The sequence below is a fragment of the Macrobrachium nipponense genome, chromosome 2 (genome assembly GCF_015104395.2).
Source record: "Macrobrachium nipponense isolate FS-2020 chromosome 2, ASM1510439v2, whole genome shotgun sequence".
Taxonomy (NCBI): domain Eukaryota; kingdom Metazoa; phylum Arthropoda; class Malacostraca; order Decapoda; family Palaemonidae; genus Macrobrachium; species Macrobrachium nipponense.
The window spans coordinates 133,937,579-133,955,669 of NC_087201.1; the positions used below are offsets into that span (position 1 = coordinate 133,937,579).

At 37.0% G+C, this 18,091-nt stretch overlaps 2 protein-coding genes across 2 annotated transcripts in view; one reads left to right on the plus strand and one right to left on the minus strand.

The window, feature by feature from the left end:
- Positions 1-6,616, plus strand: part of LOC135221525 (musculin-like) — a 34,515-nt gene extending 27,899 nt beyond the window's left edge. Inside the window, exons 4-5 of the mRNA XM_064259250.1 lie at positions 1,823-1,968; positions 5,284-6,616. Coding sequence (XP_064115320.1) covers positions 1,823-1,968; positions 5,284-5,347 — 210 coding nt within the window. The 3' untranslated portion in view covers positions 5,348-6,616. The remainder of the gene's footprint in view (positions 1-1,822; positions 1,969-5,283) is intronic.
- A 338-nt stretch (positions 6,617-6,954) lies between these two features.
- The window catches only part of LOC135221006 (uncharacterized), a 215,182-nt gene continuing 204,045 nt past the window's right edge, over positions 6,955-18,091 (minus strand). Inside the window, 8 exon segments of the mRNA XM_064258722.1 lie at positions 6,955-11,391; positions 12,264-12,384; positions 12,722-12,831; positions 14,097-14,243; positions 14,628-14,796; positions 15,937-16,139; positions 16,705-16,818; positions 17,383-17,478. Of these exon segments, the coding sequence (XP_064114792.1) occupies positions 11,101-11,391; positions 12,264-12,384; positions 12,722-12,831; positions 14,097-14,243; positions 14,628-14,796; positions 15,937-16,139; positions 16,705-16,818; positions 17,383-17,478 (1,251 nt within the window). The 3' untranslated portion in view covers positions 6,955-11,100.

Consider the following 18,091-nt stretch of genomic DNA (forward strand, 5'->3'; position numbering starts at 1 on the left):
GGTAGGCAGGTGATAGGCCTGTAGTTACTGGCTATATTTCCCTTACTCTTGTCTTTTTGTACTAAGGATGTTCTTCCTGTGGTCATCCATTTGGGTGCTTGGTGATTTGAGATACAATGCTGGAGTTGTTCTGCTATTCGTGGGTGTAGGGCCTTGAAGTTTTTGAGCCAGTATCCATGGACTTCATCTGGACCTGGGGCTTTCCAGTTTGGCATTTTCTTTAGTTGGTGTCTGACTGTGTCTGTCGTGATCTCTGTGAATCTTTGTTTTATTCTCCCTGTTTCTTCTTCCTTGACTTCCTGGAGCCATGTTGCATGTTTGTTGTGTGATACCGGATTGCTCCATATGTTTTCCCAGAGTTTTTTACTTGGTTCAGCTTCAGGAATTTCCTGGTGGTTGTCTTCCCCTCTTAGTTGGCTGTATAGTCTTTTCTGGTTGGTTCCGAATAGTTTGTTCTGTTGGTATCCCTTATTCCTGTTCATGTACCGTTGGATCTTATGTGCTTTGGCCTTAAGCCTCTGTTTTTACATCTTTTATTGTGTTGTTTAGTCCCTCTCTTGTACTTTGTATTTCTCGTTGAGTTCCTCCATTGTTTTCTTGCTTCTTAGCCTTTTTTCTGCCATCTCTTTCAGTTTACTCAAGTCAGATCTCATCACCAAGATTTGCTTTTCCAGGCGCCTTTTCCAAGGAGGTTGCTGTTTTGGTTTCTGTTGGGTTGGTTGTGCTGGTGGTGTTGGTGTTCGAATCCCCATCAGTTCTGCTACTAATCTTGCTCCTGCATATGTCAAGTTATTTGTTTCTGTGATACTGGTGGTGTGTATTATGCCCAATATTTCATTGACCTCACTTGTTTTCTCCCTTAATTTCTTGGTGTTGTAGGCTTTCATGGAGGGGATCTTTGTTCTCTCTGTATCTGGCTCCATCCATTGTCTAATCTTTTTTACCCATTCCGTCCTCTCTGTTACTTCGTCGGTGTTTCTTCGTGTGTCGTTGTTTGATACCTCATCCTCCCTGTCGTCTTCTGTGGCATCGTCTCTCAGTTCGTCTTCGTGTAATTCGTTGTCGTGTGACATTTCCCTTTCCAGTTCCTCTCTTTCTGTTGGGGAGAGCCAGTTCTTTTTCTTTATGTTCCTTACTTGGTCTGCCAGCCTCTGCTCTGTTTGGGGGGTGTTATTCCTCTCATTCCAGATGTTGACCAATCTTTTTCTATATCCTCTCTCCGTCGGGTTGCTTCTGATGCAGCATCTCCATATTTCCTTATTTTCTTCTTTTGTCCATTTCTTCCTTTTTGCCTCTGTAGCTCCAATCTCAGGCTGTTGATTACTGTCGTTGTGATGATCAGTTGCTGGATGACGACCTCCAAGTACCTGACCGTCTTCCCCTTCAATTGGGTTGAATACCTGGTTGCCGGACGAAGCTCCTCTGTTGCCAGAGGTTCCATTTACGTCGTTGTCGTTTATTCCTTCATTTCTTTCCATCATTGCTGAGTTTTGCTATTTAACCCATAGCTGGACCCTACCCCATCAGGATAGGTACTCATTTACAGCTGAGTAGACTGAGGAAATTATGGTAAAGATCCTTTCCCAAGGAATCAACGCCGAGGAGAGCGGTCACCCATCCAACGACTGACCAGCCCCAATGTTGCTTAACTTGACTTAAGTCTATTGACGACCTATTATTATTATTATTATTATTATCATTAGTAGTAGTAGTAGTAGTACTTAGCCTGATATATATGTAGTGTGTCATATCGACTTGGTAGAGATCCCGAGGCTATGATGCAAGTCTGCGACATAATTCAAAATAAACATTTCTCCTGCAGACCTGGCCCTTCAGCTTCCAACGTGCTAACGAGCCAGCCAGCGGAGCGATGGAGGTGACAAGCGACCAGAACGACAGCTATGCAACTCATTGCAATAACGCGACAACGACGACGATAAATCACATGAATACACATCATATGGACAGGTAAACTTAAATGATAAGTGGCTGAACAGTACCCACATTAAGTATTTTGATAAATGGATTGCAAATGTTTTACCCTTGTATGTTTCAAAGGCTAGCCATGTAAGTCATGATATAAAATTCCTTGTTGTAATAACACAAATGAATTTTTCTTAAGGATACAACGGCAATTAGGGTGCGAGTTTGTGTGCGTTTGTGCGTGAGAAATATTACGTTTACTTCTGATTTATATGAAGTACGTATGTATACATGTAAACATATATATATATATATATATATATATATATATATATATATATATATATATATATATATATATATATATATATATATACATGTATGTGTGTGTGTGTGTGAGAGAGTGAGAAATATTACGTTTACTTATGATTTATATGAAGTACTATTTGTATACATGTAAACATTATAATATATATATATATATATAATATATATATATATATATATATTATATACATATATATATATATATATATATATATATATATATATATATATATATTTGTGTGTGTGTGTGTGTGTGTGTGTGTGTGTGTGTGTGTTATATATATGTGTGTGTGTGTGATTGAGAGTGAACGGAAATTCGTGAGACTTCCTCTATTTGCCTATGATAATCTTGCTTATTCAGCATACGCTATCTATATGTAGATGTATCACAAGGAAAATGAGACACCTGGTATAAATCATCTTTCTTTCTAAGATATCTTAGATACACAGTGATAAAATTTTAAATGGCAAGAACGACAGAAAAAACTGAGCAGCCATTACCCCACAAGAATTTGTCATGTTTTGATATTTGTTTCCTGAAAAGTCACGATAATCACAAGCCAAATCACATAACCTATATGTCTTATCTTGAATAAATCACGAGTTATATGTGATGCCAAAAGAACATATATGATGAAAGTATGGGACATAAAGTTAGGTTAGGTTAGTTTAGGTCAAGATACATGAAGTTATGTTAGGTTAGGTTAGGTCATGTCAACTGCATAAGTGCGATTTCTTTCCTCAGGTTTATCTTTCAAATAAAATATTTTTATTCCTTAGCCAATAGGCCTTGTTTCAACTGTCTGTCTCAATAAAGCAATACAACAGAAAAAAAATAGTCTACAGAAAAAAACTTACTCCGGAATCCCGAAAGCCATAAAGCAATAATCCTGGTTAAATTTAAATTTCCCTCGCTATCAAAGGCAACCATATCAATTAGGTTTAGGTTACGAGGTTATTTTGAGCCCTAGAGTCTTTTCAGATAAAATACGGCTACGAAGGAATGAATTAGAATGATAATTGGAAGCGATAGCATAAGAAATATGAATTTTTAATAGTGCATTTTTCTCATCAATACGGGCTTTGGACAGGTAATATTTGAAACAATTTGCTCTATATATGCCTTGGGCAGGTGACATTTGAAACAATTTGCTCAATACATGCCTTGGACAGGTGACATTTGAAACAATTTGCTGAAATTTTATTGAAAAACTAATGTAGTGAGTTGAGGAATAATTCTCAAAACAAAGCCTGTGACTCACTAGCAGGTATATGTGAAACAACTTACCTTCTCAACCTTATATTGTATATAAATCAAAACCCACAAGTAGTAGTTAGCAAAATTGCGATTTTTTATATCAACAGTGTTGCCTTTGCCGTGTTAACTAACTGAAAATTACTCTTTCCTGACCCAATAAAATGTACGAGTTTATGAGCACTACTCACCAAACGGCCTTGCTAGATAATGTGACTTCCTAATGATAAACTATTCGGTTTTCTAATTCGTAACTACTAGTCGTTTAAAACTTCAAAATTTTGGAAAGTGGATAAACAATTTACGAGACTGTTTCTGTTATGTGACTTATATTGGAGATAATTCGTTGTGAATGGCACCAACAATGCTGCCCCGAAATTATCTTCGATGGTCTGGCAATGAGGAACCCTAAAAACTAAGACCCTTTAAACATAACTAACTTTCAAATGCAAAGGTGTTTTAGAATGAGATCATAAAATGGAAAACAATGCATATAATACGGTATAGTGAATGGGAAAAAGGTGCAGTTTCTTAAATGCAAAGTAGGCTACTAGCCTTTACTACTATACTCGGATTTTTCCATGTCCACCCGCCTGTGGTGTTTGCGTATGGTAACACTGCCTCCCCGACTTTAGATAGTTACATTTAGATAACATTCAACAATAGTAACAATATCCTATTTCGAATATTAAGGGTGTAATTCGCATACAGTAAATTATTAAAAAACTTTTCAGTTGCAATTGTACACCCAGGTATCCTTTTGTTTACCTAAAACTTACACATAGCATGACTATCTAAAGCCCAGGACGCAGTGTTACCATACGCAAACACCACAGGCGGGTGGACAGATGGAAAAAAACAAGTATAGTAGTCTACATCGACTAGCAACCTAACGGGTAAACTCGGATAAGTTAGGAATCAAACTTAAGTTTTGCTACTTACCGTTGCCGATTCTTTCCTAACGGAAGATATAACACCACAATGAGACGTTTTGAATGCATAAATTTATTGATTTCACCTATGATTTGTTCACACGCGTAAACTAGATCTAAGGGCCAGGGAGGTACCGACCTGCAACAGCTACAACTTTGTGTTTACTGATGTAGTCTGTAGAATCGAAAGTGAAAACAAAAATAAATCGGTCTGTTCACTTCATTATTAACGCAAAAATAAACTCGAATTGTAACTGACAATTTTATTAGAGTTATTGTGTTGAATTCCAGCCCATTATGATAATCTGACCATAATTTTTGGTTAGAGTATCTCCTTGTGTAGAAAGGACTACCAACAAACATTGTCATCGGATTTTAACGAATTCAAATTTTATAAAAGAAAAAAAAAATCAGACTAACTTTGCTTTTATGACCTAATCAATATTTAAATATTCTTCCTATAAATACCTTTCTTTTATATTTTTTTTGTGATTCTACTTATATAAAGCATTCTTGCGTTTAAAGCCAATGCACAGGAAAGTACAGAAGTTCTGGAAATGCATGAATTTTCACCGAATTCCAGTCGTGTTCGTTTTTCACGACTGTGGGTATGGTTAGTAAGTATGTATGAGTATTCGGGCGAGATTGCATGTGCATGTGTGCCTTTCTGTAGTGACTGCACTTATTCTTTGTTCTGATAAGGCCGACATACAACGCATTGCTCACGAGTTGAAAGTTCAAGGGATAGGTCGCATTTTCAGAAGGCAAGCCCAGAGAGATTACCTTGAAATGAAAAATAATCCACAGGTATTACATACAAACTGATTATACCTCTTTATTTCCCAGGTATTTCGGCGATGACCTTCCCGATTATGATTACTATCCTTCGGAGCTTCTGCACATCGCTTGAAGTGGTTAGCTGTGTTTCATCATACGGATGAGCGGAAAGATAGAACTTTCAAAAGTGTGAAACCGATTCTAATTTATAAAAACTCTATCATCCATCCTGGGAAGATTTACGCATCACCAGAAACAGATGTTTCAGTAGACAACAAATCTAGCGCTTATGACTTTAGTGAAAACTTGGAGATAAGATTTGATTCAGGCTAGAATTTCCATGATGAGCGAGACGTCATTGGTGGAATTAAATACCTTTGGAGATAAAGGAAAATGAATCTAGTGTGAATTAAGGATAAAGGAAAAGCAGAACATTCGTTACTGAACAGTATAGGCGAAGACAGGCTTGAGAGAATATTTCGTTCACTAAAATGTTAATATACACCAAGCAAGGTCGTATGACCTTGACACCAAGAATACTAAAAATCAGCGGACCTTTCTGCTTACTCGTGTACTGTCAACCAAATGAATAACGTTTCTCGTGGCTTCCAGTAAATTGGTTAACATAAAAGTGTAAGCGGTGATGGCTGATAAACTGATAATGACTTTAGGTATACCATTAAGTCTGAGAGATATACGTAGGGCTGGCCCTAATAATGATACATTTACATTAAGTTAAAGTGTTTGAGCCCCTCGAGGCCTTTGTTATGGTGAATGTCCAATTGTATCCAGGGGCTTATTTTAGTGGAAGATAAACGATTCACTTGCATAATCTCATAAGGCTCGCTCAAAGGATATGCTCTTTGACGAGAGGTGAAAATTAGAGCAAAGTTTCTGGAGATGTTGAACTGCTATGTGGGAAGAAAAGCCACAGAGAATTGATGAAAAGTTAGAGGCAGTAAGGATTACTGTGAAGAAAATTTAGTGCCGGCATCTGTTTCCTACGTAGTGTAAGACGATTAATCGCTGGCAATGTTCTCCTGGTAGGAAACATGCCATTGCTCAGTTGACTACAAATTTCTCTACGTGTTTTTGTATTATTTGAATGACTGATTGGATAAATAAAAAGCCCTATTACGTTATTGGTTGTGCTTAACCTCTTGGTTGACGGTAACACGTAATAGAAAGAAAATTAAAGATTGATATACAATTAGATTTTGTAGAATTAAAGTTATTGTGTTGATTTATAGATGAACTTCATATTTGGTCTTAACCTAATGTTGGTAAAAGTATCTATTCAGCATCAGTCTAGTCTTTATAAGGCATCTAAGCTAAAAAAAAATTCATTCCCATTTTGTAATGTACGAGTTGTTTTCAACAATAAGATGAATATTATTAAGATTTTAAATTAAATTAAAAGTGGCCGACAAATAAATATGCAAATATCATTTACATTTAAGATCTTTTTCTCACCTAACACCAAAGTTCCCGGTATATAGCAATTGTACAGTGCTGAATAAAAGGAATATTTTAGAAATATTTTAGGAAAGCAGTGTTTTCAGAATATTTGCATTAAGTCTTGTTGCAGAATATTTTGGAAGAACCTAAAAATAATTAAGGTGATCAGTGACTTTTGATTAAAGGCAGATATACAGAACTGCAGAAAGGGTAATAAAACCAGTTATTTTTCAAAATATATAAATAGTCAATTGTTTATTAAATAATAAACAAAAACACGTCTCGTTCGACATAACAAATGCACTAAGCTACAATAACCACGACAAGTATGGGGGCCACACAAACCTTGTAAACTTTCAAAATGCCCAAAGTTTATTCATTCAATGTCCTTTAATTAAATGTCCACTTAAATGCCCTTGGGAGAAAAGAAAATGCTCGTGTTGAGTAAACCTGAGAGCTCTTAATGGCTGAGCAACTGAGACTTGTGGCAGAATGAGCTCGTTTCTTCTCATTCCTCAGAGGAGCAGTTAGTTCATTCTGTTGAGTGGCCGTTATGGTCGGGGTTAAGAGTTGCGTTCATTGTGTGCCCCTGCAGTTTAAATTTCACCATAATAAACTGGTCAGTGAATGGCATGAAATAAAACTTCGCTTTCTTTGCACAGAAGAAATGCGATTGTGATCACTTTCTTTCTATATTAAAGTAGTTAGATCGGCTGATTTTCCTGGTCAGAGACAAAGTTCTGAGAGCGTCCCATTCAAAAAATATAACATTTGGAAAATTATGCACAACTTTCGCAGCATGGACGATTCTCTTTCCAAAAATTCCCTTGAAATGTGACTGATTTTTAAATATGTTTCTTCGTAGTTGCTGTCTGCGGATTATCAGTCAGTGCTATTATGTTAATCATATTCTGACGTCTGAATACCTACCTTCTATCTACTGCTAACGCGTCTGTTTGACAGACATCCAGAAATGAATGACCTTTCTAAATCACTCATTTTCATCTCTCTCTTTTCCTGTCTGCTTGGCCTGGGCCAGTCATCCTACCTGGTGTCAGGCGCTGCTGTTTGCTCTCTGTCTCCATAGCTTCATCTTACACATTCTATCCTAAACACAGTATTACGTTGAGTCATGGTCCCCTACACTGTCTTTTCTTATGATATCTCTCTGAATGAGCTGAAAATGCAATTTATGACATCCTTTTAAGCCAACGTACAAGTCTGTTCGTCACGTAATCCATAGGTCATTACGCGAGACTGCCGTACTTCGGATTTCTTAAGTTGTCTGCGCTAAAGTCGTACTTTTATAAAAGAAGAGTCTAGGGATACGAAATGTCATCTTATTAGCGCAGAATAACCCGTTCAGTATAATACAGTATATCACAGGCTAGTTATCCATGTCATTTTCTCAGCTCCAACTGCAGTCTGTTCTTCTACAATTTTTCACATAACTATACATTCATAACATTAATGATGGAATGAGTACCCATATCTCCGTTCACCTAGTGGAAAAAAAATTTACCAGTCATCAAATAATGGCACACATTTCAGGATCAATGACCAATTTCCAACAAGAATCTGCATTTTCTTTACAAGATGGTTAACAACAAATATATTTTAAAATGCTTTCTTTCTGTCAGCACAATCTTCAATAACAATGAGTATTTTCCTTTGAGGCTGTAGAATCCGGGACGTCTTGCTGACAAAGTCCACTAAATCAAAGAAATATCATATTTAACAAATCCTCTTTCGAGCTTTAACCAACTACTAGCGTCTTTTGAAATGTATTATCACTCCAACGTTACAATCACAGTCCTACACAATTTCACAAATGCACACACAAACACATACTGGGAATCCTTAAACAGTATTCCACGATATGAATAAAACTTTCAGTTTTAATACCTTCGAGGCATAACTAAATCCCACACATGGACCACCGTGTTACTTTAATATTCCATCTTGTTATTACATAACAAGAAACCTTACATCCTACGCTTAACAAAGTCAATAATTGTGAAGACGGAACTCCTAAGAATGTAGTGAATATCACGTAGTAAGTGAGATGATGTACTGGTGAAAAGATTTTGCAAACTAATGCCAACGAGAGAGAGAGAGAGAGAGAGAGAGAGAGAGAGAGAGAGAGAGAGAGAGAGAGAGAGAGAGACGGAAGCCATTTTCCATGGTAGTTAAGGAGATCCATAAGCAGAATAAAAAGCAAAAATATAAATGAATGACTTTGAGAATAACATGAAAATGACACATGGTTATGGAAGGAAGTTCCAGGTCATACGTCCCAGTTTGCAATAGAAAGAAACGCATAAATTAGCTACACCAAAGAAATATATGATAATCTATGGTGCATCACTATACTGTGACCCGAAATAATTAGTGAAAATCCGCAATTATGTATTTTGAAAAATACAGCCGTCCTCATATATACATAACTGTGGATTCTTACGTATTAAACATTATGATTAGCTAATCCCAGTTCAAGGAAATCGAAGACGAATAAATGCACCTTAGAGATGGACAGATAATCCAGTTTCCATCCTTGAGACATGACCTCCATCCCATCATGGAGCACCGAGAAGGGTGGAAAGATTATATAATTCATTACGACACGTAGCACACCAATGCACTGTCTTTAAGTCACAATACATTCCTCAATTAAAAAAAAAGAGAAAGTGCTCTCATCTACAGCACTGTGTTTTATAACAAATTAACAAAATTAATTAACCTTCATGATCACACGGATGAAAGTGACTTTTGATGAAATTCACATTCAAAATGAGCAAACCGTAAACTAAAACAATAAAACAAGGAAACGAAAATGAGAAACACTGGGTCAAGACAAAGGCTTCCTAAGACCCGATGAGTTACTGGCCAGCGATTATGGACACTGGGTGACGTAACAATGACTCAGCATGTGATGACAAGAGGTGTAGTATGGCCATTGGAAGAAACAGATACGTACAACGACAAACACTGAAATCGATGAAAGAATGGAAACACCTTTAGGCAATTTATAAGCAAACTAAATCTTCCAGAGAACAATAGAACAAGTTTGGATGAGATATGACTGATCCTGAATAACATCACAGTTTACATCACTTCGAAATAAAGATTAATTTTTGCGGTAAATCATCGTTCTTAAATGTAGTACAACGTTCCACTGAGATGCTCTTCTCACGCGTGTCTTGAGTTACTATTTTTACCAACGTCGTTAAAATGTGTCAATAATTATCACATCCAGAAGTACATCAAGAGCACTGGAATCTTTGGGAAACGATATTTCTTAAATGCCTGTTTAAAATGCCCATTAGATAAATGAAATGCCCTTGGGATCTCTCCGGTGAATACGGTAGCTGTCATGAAAGCTGTCATGCGCTGCCTTTCTTACCTAGATGCGGTCTCGGTTGCAAATCCAAGTTCGTGTTACATTTTGCTGCAATTGTTTGCTGGATAATCATGACGACTACTTACCACCGCTCTGTATCTTTAGGTTTCGTTTTCGTACCAAAGAGGTTATATGAAAATACAGAAGAAAATGAATGTAAATGCCAGATACCAACAACTGCTCATTATAGTTTTGTAAATAAAAAAAATAAAAACATTTTTCCATGTTATCCAACAAACAAATCTGACAAGCAACGACACGGGTACACCTTCCAGAAAATTATGTAATAAAATAAATAACATCGGTTCAAAAAGTGGCACTGATATTTTAAACTAAAACGACGCAATTGTAATTGCATCTTATCACTGATCACTCGAATGAAATGCACGTTTTACAAGCACCTGACTAAAGACACTGAATGTTTTCGTATACAACATTCAAAATTATACTTCCCTTGTTTTTATTTAATAAAAACACAAGTAACTAAAGTATAGGTTCAAACTGAGATGCTATTATCTTTTTCATATATCTTTCTTACGGAGACCTCACTTGAAAATGTCAGACGAAATTGAACACTAGTCAAGAGAATTCAATTTTTTCGCGAAACGTCAGTATCATCAGAAAGTACGACAATATTAGGTTGTCAAATATTTCTCGTAAACACGTTGCACCTTCGTTTTAAAGACTGCTTTACACAGGAAGAGGGAAAAGCCTTTGTGTATCAGGTGGCAGCTTTCAGCGTTTCACGGACTCCAGCTGTTGTCACTGGTGGAAGAAGGGATGACCTATTTGATAAATCATCTTCCACCCCTTACAATGCCCAGTACTCGTTCATTTTCTTTCTTGAGATCAACTAAGTCTTACTACTACGTTCATATACCGGGTACTTCACACTCATCATTTACGGCAAATTCCACAGGGCTCCCGCAGCTATATCAGGGAAATCCAGTGAAACGAATGGAGCTGTTTGCGCCAAGGATCTTGAAGGGATATATGGCTGAAGTTCAAAGATGCTGCAGGAGACTAAATCAGACGATGGTATCATGGATCCATCTGAGGAACTTGGTGATCTTGGTGTACATGCCAGGCTGACCTCGTCTCCCACAGCCTTTGCCCCAAGACGTAATGCCGTAGAGGACATACCTACCGCCATCCTTGCAGGTCAAAGGTCCTCCTGAATCACCGGTGCAAGTGTCAATCCGGCCGTCCAAGTGCCCAGCACACACCATCCCTGACGTCACTTCGAATGAGCCGTATCTATCCGGTCCGGTACACGTTGACATATCGTATATGTTCACCTCGCCGGATCTTGGAATGTTCTGAAACAGTAATAATAATAATACATTTTTTGGTTGGGAAAAACTCTCTATCGCGAGAGTATATATAATGTTCTAAGAAGTCCACAATAATAAAAAATGTTGCGAGTTGTTCGTGCATAATTTAAAAACCCTTTACAAAGCTTTCGAACTCTTCCCTGGGTTCATCTTCAGTCCAAATAGACTGAAGATGAACCTAGGGAAGGGTTCAAAAGGTTTGTAAAGGGTTTTTAAATTATACACGAACTTGCAACATTTTTTATTATTGTGGGCCTCTTAGAACAAATAAATTTTTTTCTGAAACAAACCAAATGGCCATGAATTTGCATAGCAATATTCCACAGGATGGTATAAGCACATGTTGAAAATGAAGGCATGAAAAAAGAACTGAAATAACTACTACACTTCATTTTCCCTATGCACCTTTTCTCTTGAAAAGAATGGCACCAACTATATTAGCTTTGCAAGGTGAGGTTGCTTGGTGGCACCTCTTTTAAAACCTGGTTATTTACGACCATTACAGCTGTCTAACAACCAGATTAAAAATGACTGGTCAGGTCAACCGAGGCACAACAGGTTTTTAGCAGAATGGAGACTACCCATCCACCTGTTCTTACCCAGGACGAACCTGCGTCCTCTAGATTGGTAGGCTAAAATGCTCCCGACAGTAAATCGATTGGATTTAAATATATGCAACTGATAACAAATGTCAATAAATAATACTGAATAAGGGTAATAAATCTGTAAAGGAAATTGTGCCTAAGTGTACCCTCCAGGAAGGGAACTCCAGATTATGTTCCAGACAGCAATAGCAAATGACATTCAAGCCATGCAGAGGAGAAATATATTAATACCAAACGCGCAAGTCACAGTACCTGCGGCACGGGCGGGGCTCTCTCAGAGGTCGTTCCCCATCCGGATATTGAGCATTCTTGCAATGAGGTGTAGCTGGAGGTCTCGCTAGGCAGGCAGACAGGTTGCACAGATCTGCTGAATCTGAAAGAGGGCGAAATAACAACAGGAAATGAAGGGAGAGCGTGTGGACAGATAAAGGGGGAGGGGTTGAAGGAGAGAAGAATAAAAAACCAAGATTATACAGTGAAAGATATTGAAAAGGTAAAAAATGAGCGTGGGAGGAAAGAAATGGGAGATAATTTTTGTGTATGAAGTGAAGCAAGAGGAATGAACAGCAGGAAAGTATCCACATCCAAATACTAAAGGAATTGAAGGTTATAATAAAAAATATCAATCTAATTCAGGGTCTCTTTCTTAAAAGGCCGTATGTATATATCATTACAGTGTTTAGTTACAGGGATACGATTACAAGACTGACCTGATTCCCCTTCCATTTTTCCTGGCGACCTTAAGGATGGCTAAGTCGTTGTTGAACTCCACGGTAGTATCGAATTCATCGTGGACCCATAACTTTTCAATTTGGAAATCCTGGTGTTGGTGGATAAAGGAAATTGTCGAGATCAAACGAATCCTAACATTACAGACCATTGAATCTTTTTCAAACTGCTTAAAACTAAGAACAGCATAATTAGAAGTAACTAAAATTGTACACTTAATTTCCATAAATCAGTGAAAATCATGGCCCTCGTCAAAAATCAATTAACGACTGGAAAACTATTAATAAAACAAATACTGTATAAAAAAAGTCCTATTTAAAAATTCACACTTTTCATCAAATTCTTTAATTAATGACATCGAGAATCCCCGCTTGATGAATCACTAGCTAAGTTTTAAAATTAAAACTTAATTCCTACTATTCCGCAGAGTACATTATTTTCAAATGCTGAGAATTTATTACTCGAAGTCACTGTACTGCACCATGACTCATGGCCATAAATCAAAATACTCCTAGCTATTAACTTATAAATATTTATTTTTATATGCACAGAAAAGTTGTTATTGTTCTTGATATTTTTAAGCATTCCCATTGCCTGGTGAGCCTTTTTTTTAATCTCTCTATTGCGCAGAGAACCATCCTTATCTAAATAAGTACCTTAATATTCCAACTTAACTAATGTTGCTTTACATGCCTTCAATTAGACAATCCCTTTCATTTTTAATAATCATATATTCATGATTTTAGATTTTCCATTATTAATAACCAAGCCATCGTTTCGACCTTCACTCATTAGGCAATCCAACATTCTCTGCATCTTTTCTGGTCCCAAAACTATATCATCAGCATACTAAGTCACGAAGTTTCCCATTTTCTCCCCAGAGCATACTCGCATCCGTTTCTCTTTTAACCCTTATCATAACGTAATCTACGACCAATACAAACAGGAGAAGACAGAATGGCATCCTGAATCACATCAGATTTTACTTCAAATGGATCACTCAAACAACCATCCACCACCACGGAACAAGATGTGCCCTCATGCATGTCCATAATAACCCTCATAAACTTTTCCCTTATTCCATGAAGGCTCATGATTTTTCCCATAGTTCATCTTGAAATACTACCAAAGGCCTTTTCAAAACCAACAAAACAAAGACTTAACGGAGTTTTCATTCATTAGCTTGCTGCATTAAATGCCCAAATATGAAGATCTGATCACTGCAGCCCCGCCCCTTTCTAAAACTGGCTTGTTCATGGCTCCAACCTATTCAACAATACTCTACTGAAAATTTTCATGGCTAAGCAAACAAACATTAGGAAGCAATGAAGAGTACGCAGTATTCCATTACATTACCTCCTGTTCATCCTCTCGCGTATTCATTTTGTAATCGCCAACTCGTATGACATAACTTTGTCTGCCGTGGATCTTGAAGCAATGAGCTGCTGTCAGAACGTAGTCTTCTGCGATGACTACGCCACCGCAGTTGTGCTTTAGTTTACCCTGGAGTGATGAAGAAAATGGGAAATTAAAATTAAAGACGCTAAACTTCGGTAGAGTTTACAGTTTATTCCTGGTTCTCGTCTGTCAGGATTACCAGATAAATAAACTCTGATGGAAAGGGTATTATTTCTTATGAAAATTATTCTACAAACAAATACATGATATTTCTTACCTATCTCAGTATCAAACATTTCCTTGGGTTTTAAGCTACTTACAACATGAAAACCAACCTTTACACGGAGTTACAAAATAATGCAAAAAGCTATTCAGTAAAGGAGGTTAAAAGCGTGCATACGTTGAAAAAATTCGAATTACCCTATATGTACTTAACAGTAACCATGAAGCACCGATATTCCTGGACAACCAAAAATAATAAAAGCTCACGTCTTCTCGTAGCTGCAGGGAAACCAGCCAGGGGTGATCCAAAGGCTGTTGAGACGAGCCTCCGACGATCTTGGCGAAGTTGTCCAGAAGGAAAGATGAAGAGGAGTCCGTTCTACGACCGCAACCGTCCGGAAGGATCGTCTGCAATCCTTTGTCTATTGACCCTCTTCTGCACGATTTTAAATGAAGGAAAAAATATTAGTATTAATAATTAGTCTAATGTAAAATTATACATTGGTCCCTTACAGGGAAGTTGTTTACCATGTCATATAGCCTATGTCGTTTTTTTTTCACAAATTCAGTTAATTATCGCGAAACAGATATAACGAGAGTTTATTCATTATTCAAACAGAAATAATAATATGAGCTATTATCTCGTTAAATTCCGCTGAGAGCTAAATTGACAAACTTACTGTACATAAAAAATAGATAGGTTTCATTTGTCCCCACACGAAGTACTTAATTAGTAATACCTTACCAAGTGTATGGATCTCCATACTATACCAAATATGTCACACACTTGTGGCCCTTATACGAAAGAAAGAATGCGCTTATCTATGGCAAAATCATCTTGAGGGTGATAGATCTGAGTTTCGTAGAGGTAACATATATGTTCCTCAAAAAATTATTAGAATAGCGACCAAAACATAAGCAAATAATATTAATAGAGAAGTGCTTAATCGTAATATTAAAGATTAGTCATTCTTCTCTTAACAAAAACAGGGAGATAATTTCTTTTACATATACGTTGAAATCAAACCTAAAAGCACCTTGCGTTACCGTGTGTATGGACAATGCAAAACCAAGCATTACGAGAGAGAGAGAGAGAGAGAGAGAGAGAGAGAGAGAGAGAGAGAGAGAGAGAGAGAGAGAATATTAACGTTGTAACTTGCTGATACTCTGTTTTCTCCTTTCTCACCTTGCAAACGCTTTCCAACTCTCATCATTTTCTGCAGTTTCTGACCGACATGCGTAATCAATCAATCAATCAATCAATCAATCAATCAATCAATATATATATATATATATACGTATATATATATATATATATATATATATATATTACTGGATGATACTGAATCACTGGGTATGAACAGTTGACAGAGAGATCCATTAAAACCACCATTTTTTACCTGCCATTGTGATTAATTGACCTGGAATCTGAACAGCAAATTTACTTCATGCTGTAACGTGACCCATTTAAACCAAAATATTACGTGTCCTGTTACAACACATGACTCATAGAAACCGCATTTCCTTACGTGATGTGATAACACGTGGACCCACTGAAACCACGGGGGATGGTTACCTGGTATTATAACACGTGACGGACGCATCTTCCGAGTGCGTGCAATCCGAAGAGCCTGGCGGAGATTTCTTGCAGGTTTTCAAGTCTGTTTCCTTGCTGGTGCAATCCAGATTTTCCAGCCATATTGGACCGGAGCCCTTTCCGTGCCTGGCATTTTTGTGGGCAATGGCGTCTCCCCTGTATCCTAACATGCTGCACACGACCTGTTGCAAACGAGAGATTATGAATGAGTAAGTCCGAAAATTATTTGTTATTCTAAAGTTTTGAAATCAACGTCAATCAGAGAACATTGTGCAGGCATATATATATATATATATATATATATCTATAATATATATATATATGATATATATATATATATATATATATATATATATATATATATATATATATAATATATTATATATATAGTAGTATACGTATAATTTTCATCATGTTCCATATTTTCGTGATTCAGTTATACATATACATGTATGTATGTATGTATGTATGTATGTATGTATTATTGATACTACAGAGTCCATGACTTTATGAAATGGAGTATAAACAGAATATTATTAAAAAAACATGTTGACCCTTTTGAGTCATGGAACAGGCAGCTGGTATACTTTTCCTAAAAATTTGCTTTGAATGAAATTAGCTACCAAAATGGGGTCAGTTCAAAAGATCTGCTTAATTAGATTCTGGTGGACGACAACAATGATAAATAAAGCATACAATATTACATATAATATACAGCTACGTAAATCATTAAATGTCTCCGCCCACCTGCGCATCATAATCGTCGAAGTCGTCGTCGCAAATTGTTCCCCAGACGCCAGAGATTTTGACCTCCACGCGACCTGAATTGGAGGTGGGGCCTCCCACCAACCGAACTTCGACCTGGAATTCAAATGACACTGGTGAAAACGGGTCAAGATAAGGAGGTGACATGAAAGACAAAACTTTTCAGCCTCACGAAAATAACAGAAATAAATGAAACCATAAAGGAAGATTTACAGCTTCAAGGAATATGCAGCGGCCCTCACTAGAAATTACAAAAAACATATAATTAACAAAAGCACTATTGAACTGGTGATTAATGTAACGGGATGAAAAAAATCAATGAGAACTGAATATTGAGAAAAGGTGAATCGTCACAAAACCATAAAATTGGCTCATCGTTTCTATATCATCATCATCATCATCATCATCATCATCAGCTGTTGCTAGTCCACTGCAGGACAAAGGCCTCAGACATGTCCTTCCACTCCCTTCTGTTTAAGGTCTTTCTATGCCATTCTATACCCGCAAATTTTCTTAGCTCGTCAATCCGTCGTCTTCTCTTCCTTCCCCTGCTTCGTTTGCAATCTCTAGGGGCCCATTCAGTATAAGTGATAATATACATGTCTTGTTGGTGCACCAAAAATAAATATAAGAAAAAAGAAAAACACTAGCAAAGTTTACCGGATCAGAGCAAAGGACGCCGACGTCTTCCGCGTGATCACAATCGCTCACGCCCCAAACGGCTCCAGGACACTCTCCGATCCAGCTTTCTCTACCCTGGGGGAAAAAATGTCTTGTTCAGACTACTAGAGTAGATTCACATCACCCTTGCATTTGCTGTCTAGGCCAGTCCCTTACGACGCTCCTGATTGGCTGTTAAAAAGCCAATGACAGGGCTGGAAATTCTCAGTCTCTCTCGAGTTCACATGGGTAGGATCTATGTTCCATCTCTCCTGAGGTATACGTCTTTCAGGAGAGGTGGAACTTACATCCTTCCTATGTGAACTCTTGAGAGACTGAGAGTCTCCAGCCCTGTGATTCAAACAGAGATGATCCTTGAATACTGAGACTGATAAATATAAAATTTTAAAAAGTACTTTTTTGTGGCAGATAGTGTTATAAAAGTAACAAATATTCTCTTTTTCGTCTACTGGTCTACGCATACATACAAAATAAATATATGTATATATGTATATATATATATATATATATATATATATATATATATACAGGTCTATGTATATATATATATATATATATATATATATATATATATATATAATATATATATATATATAGGTCAAATAGCTGTAGGCTTCATAATAGCCAATTGATAATGCAATGTGACATTGCGAAACGCCGTCGGCTTCAATAAACAGTGATGTACTGA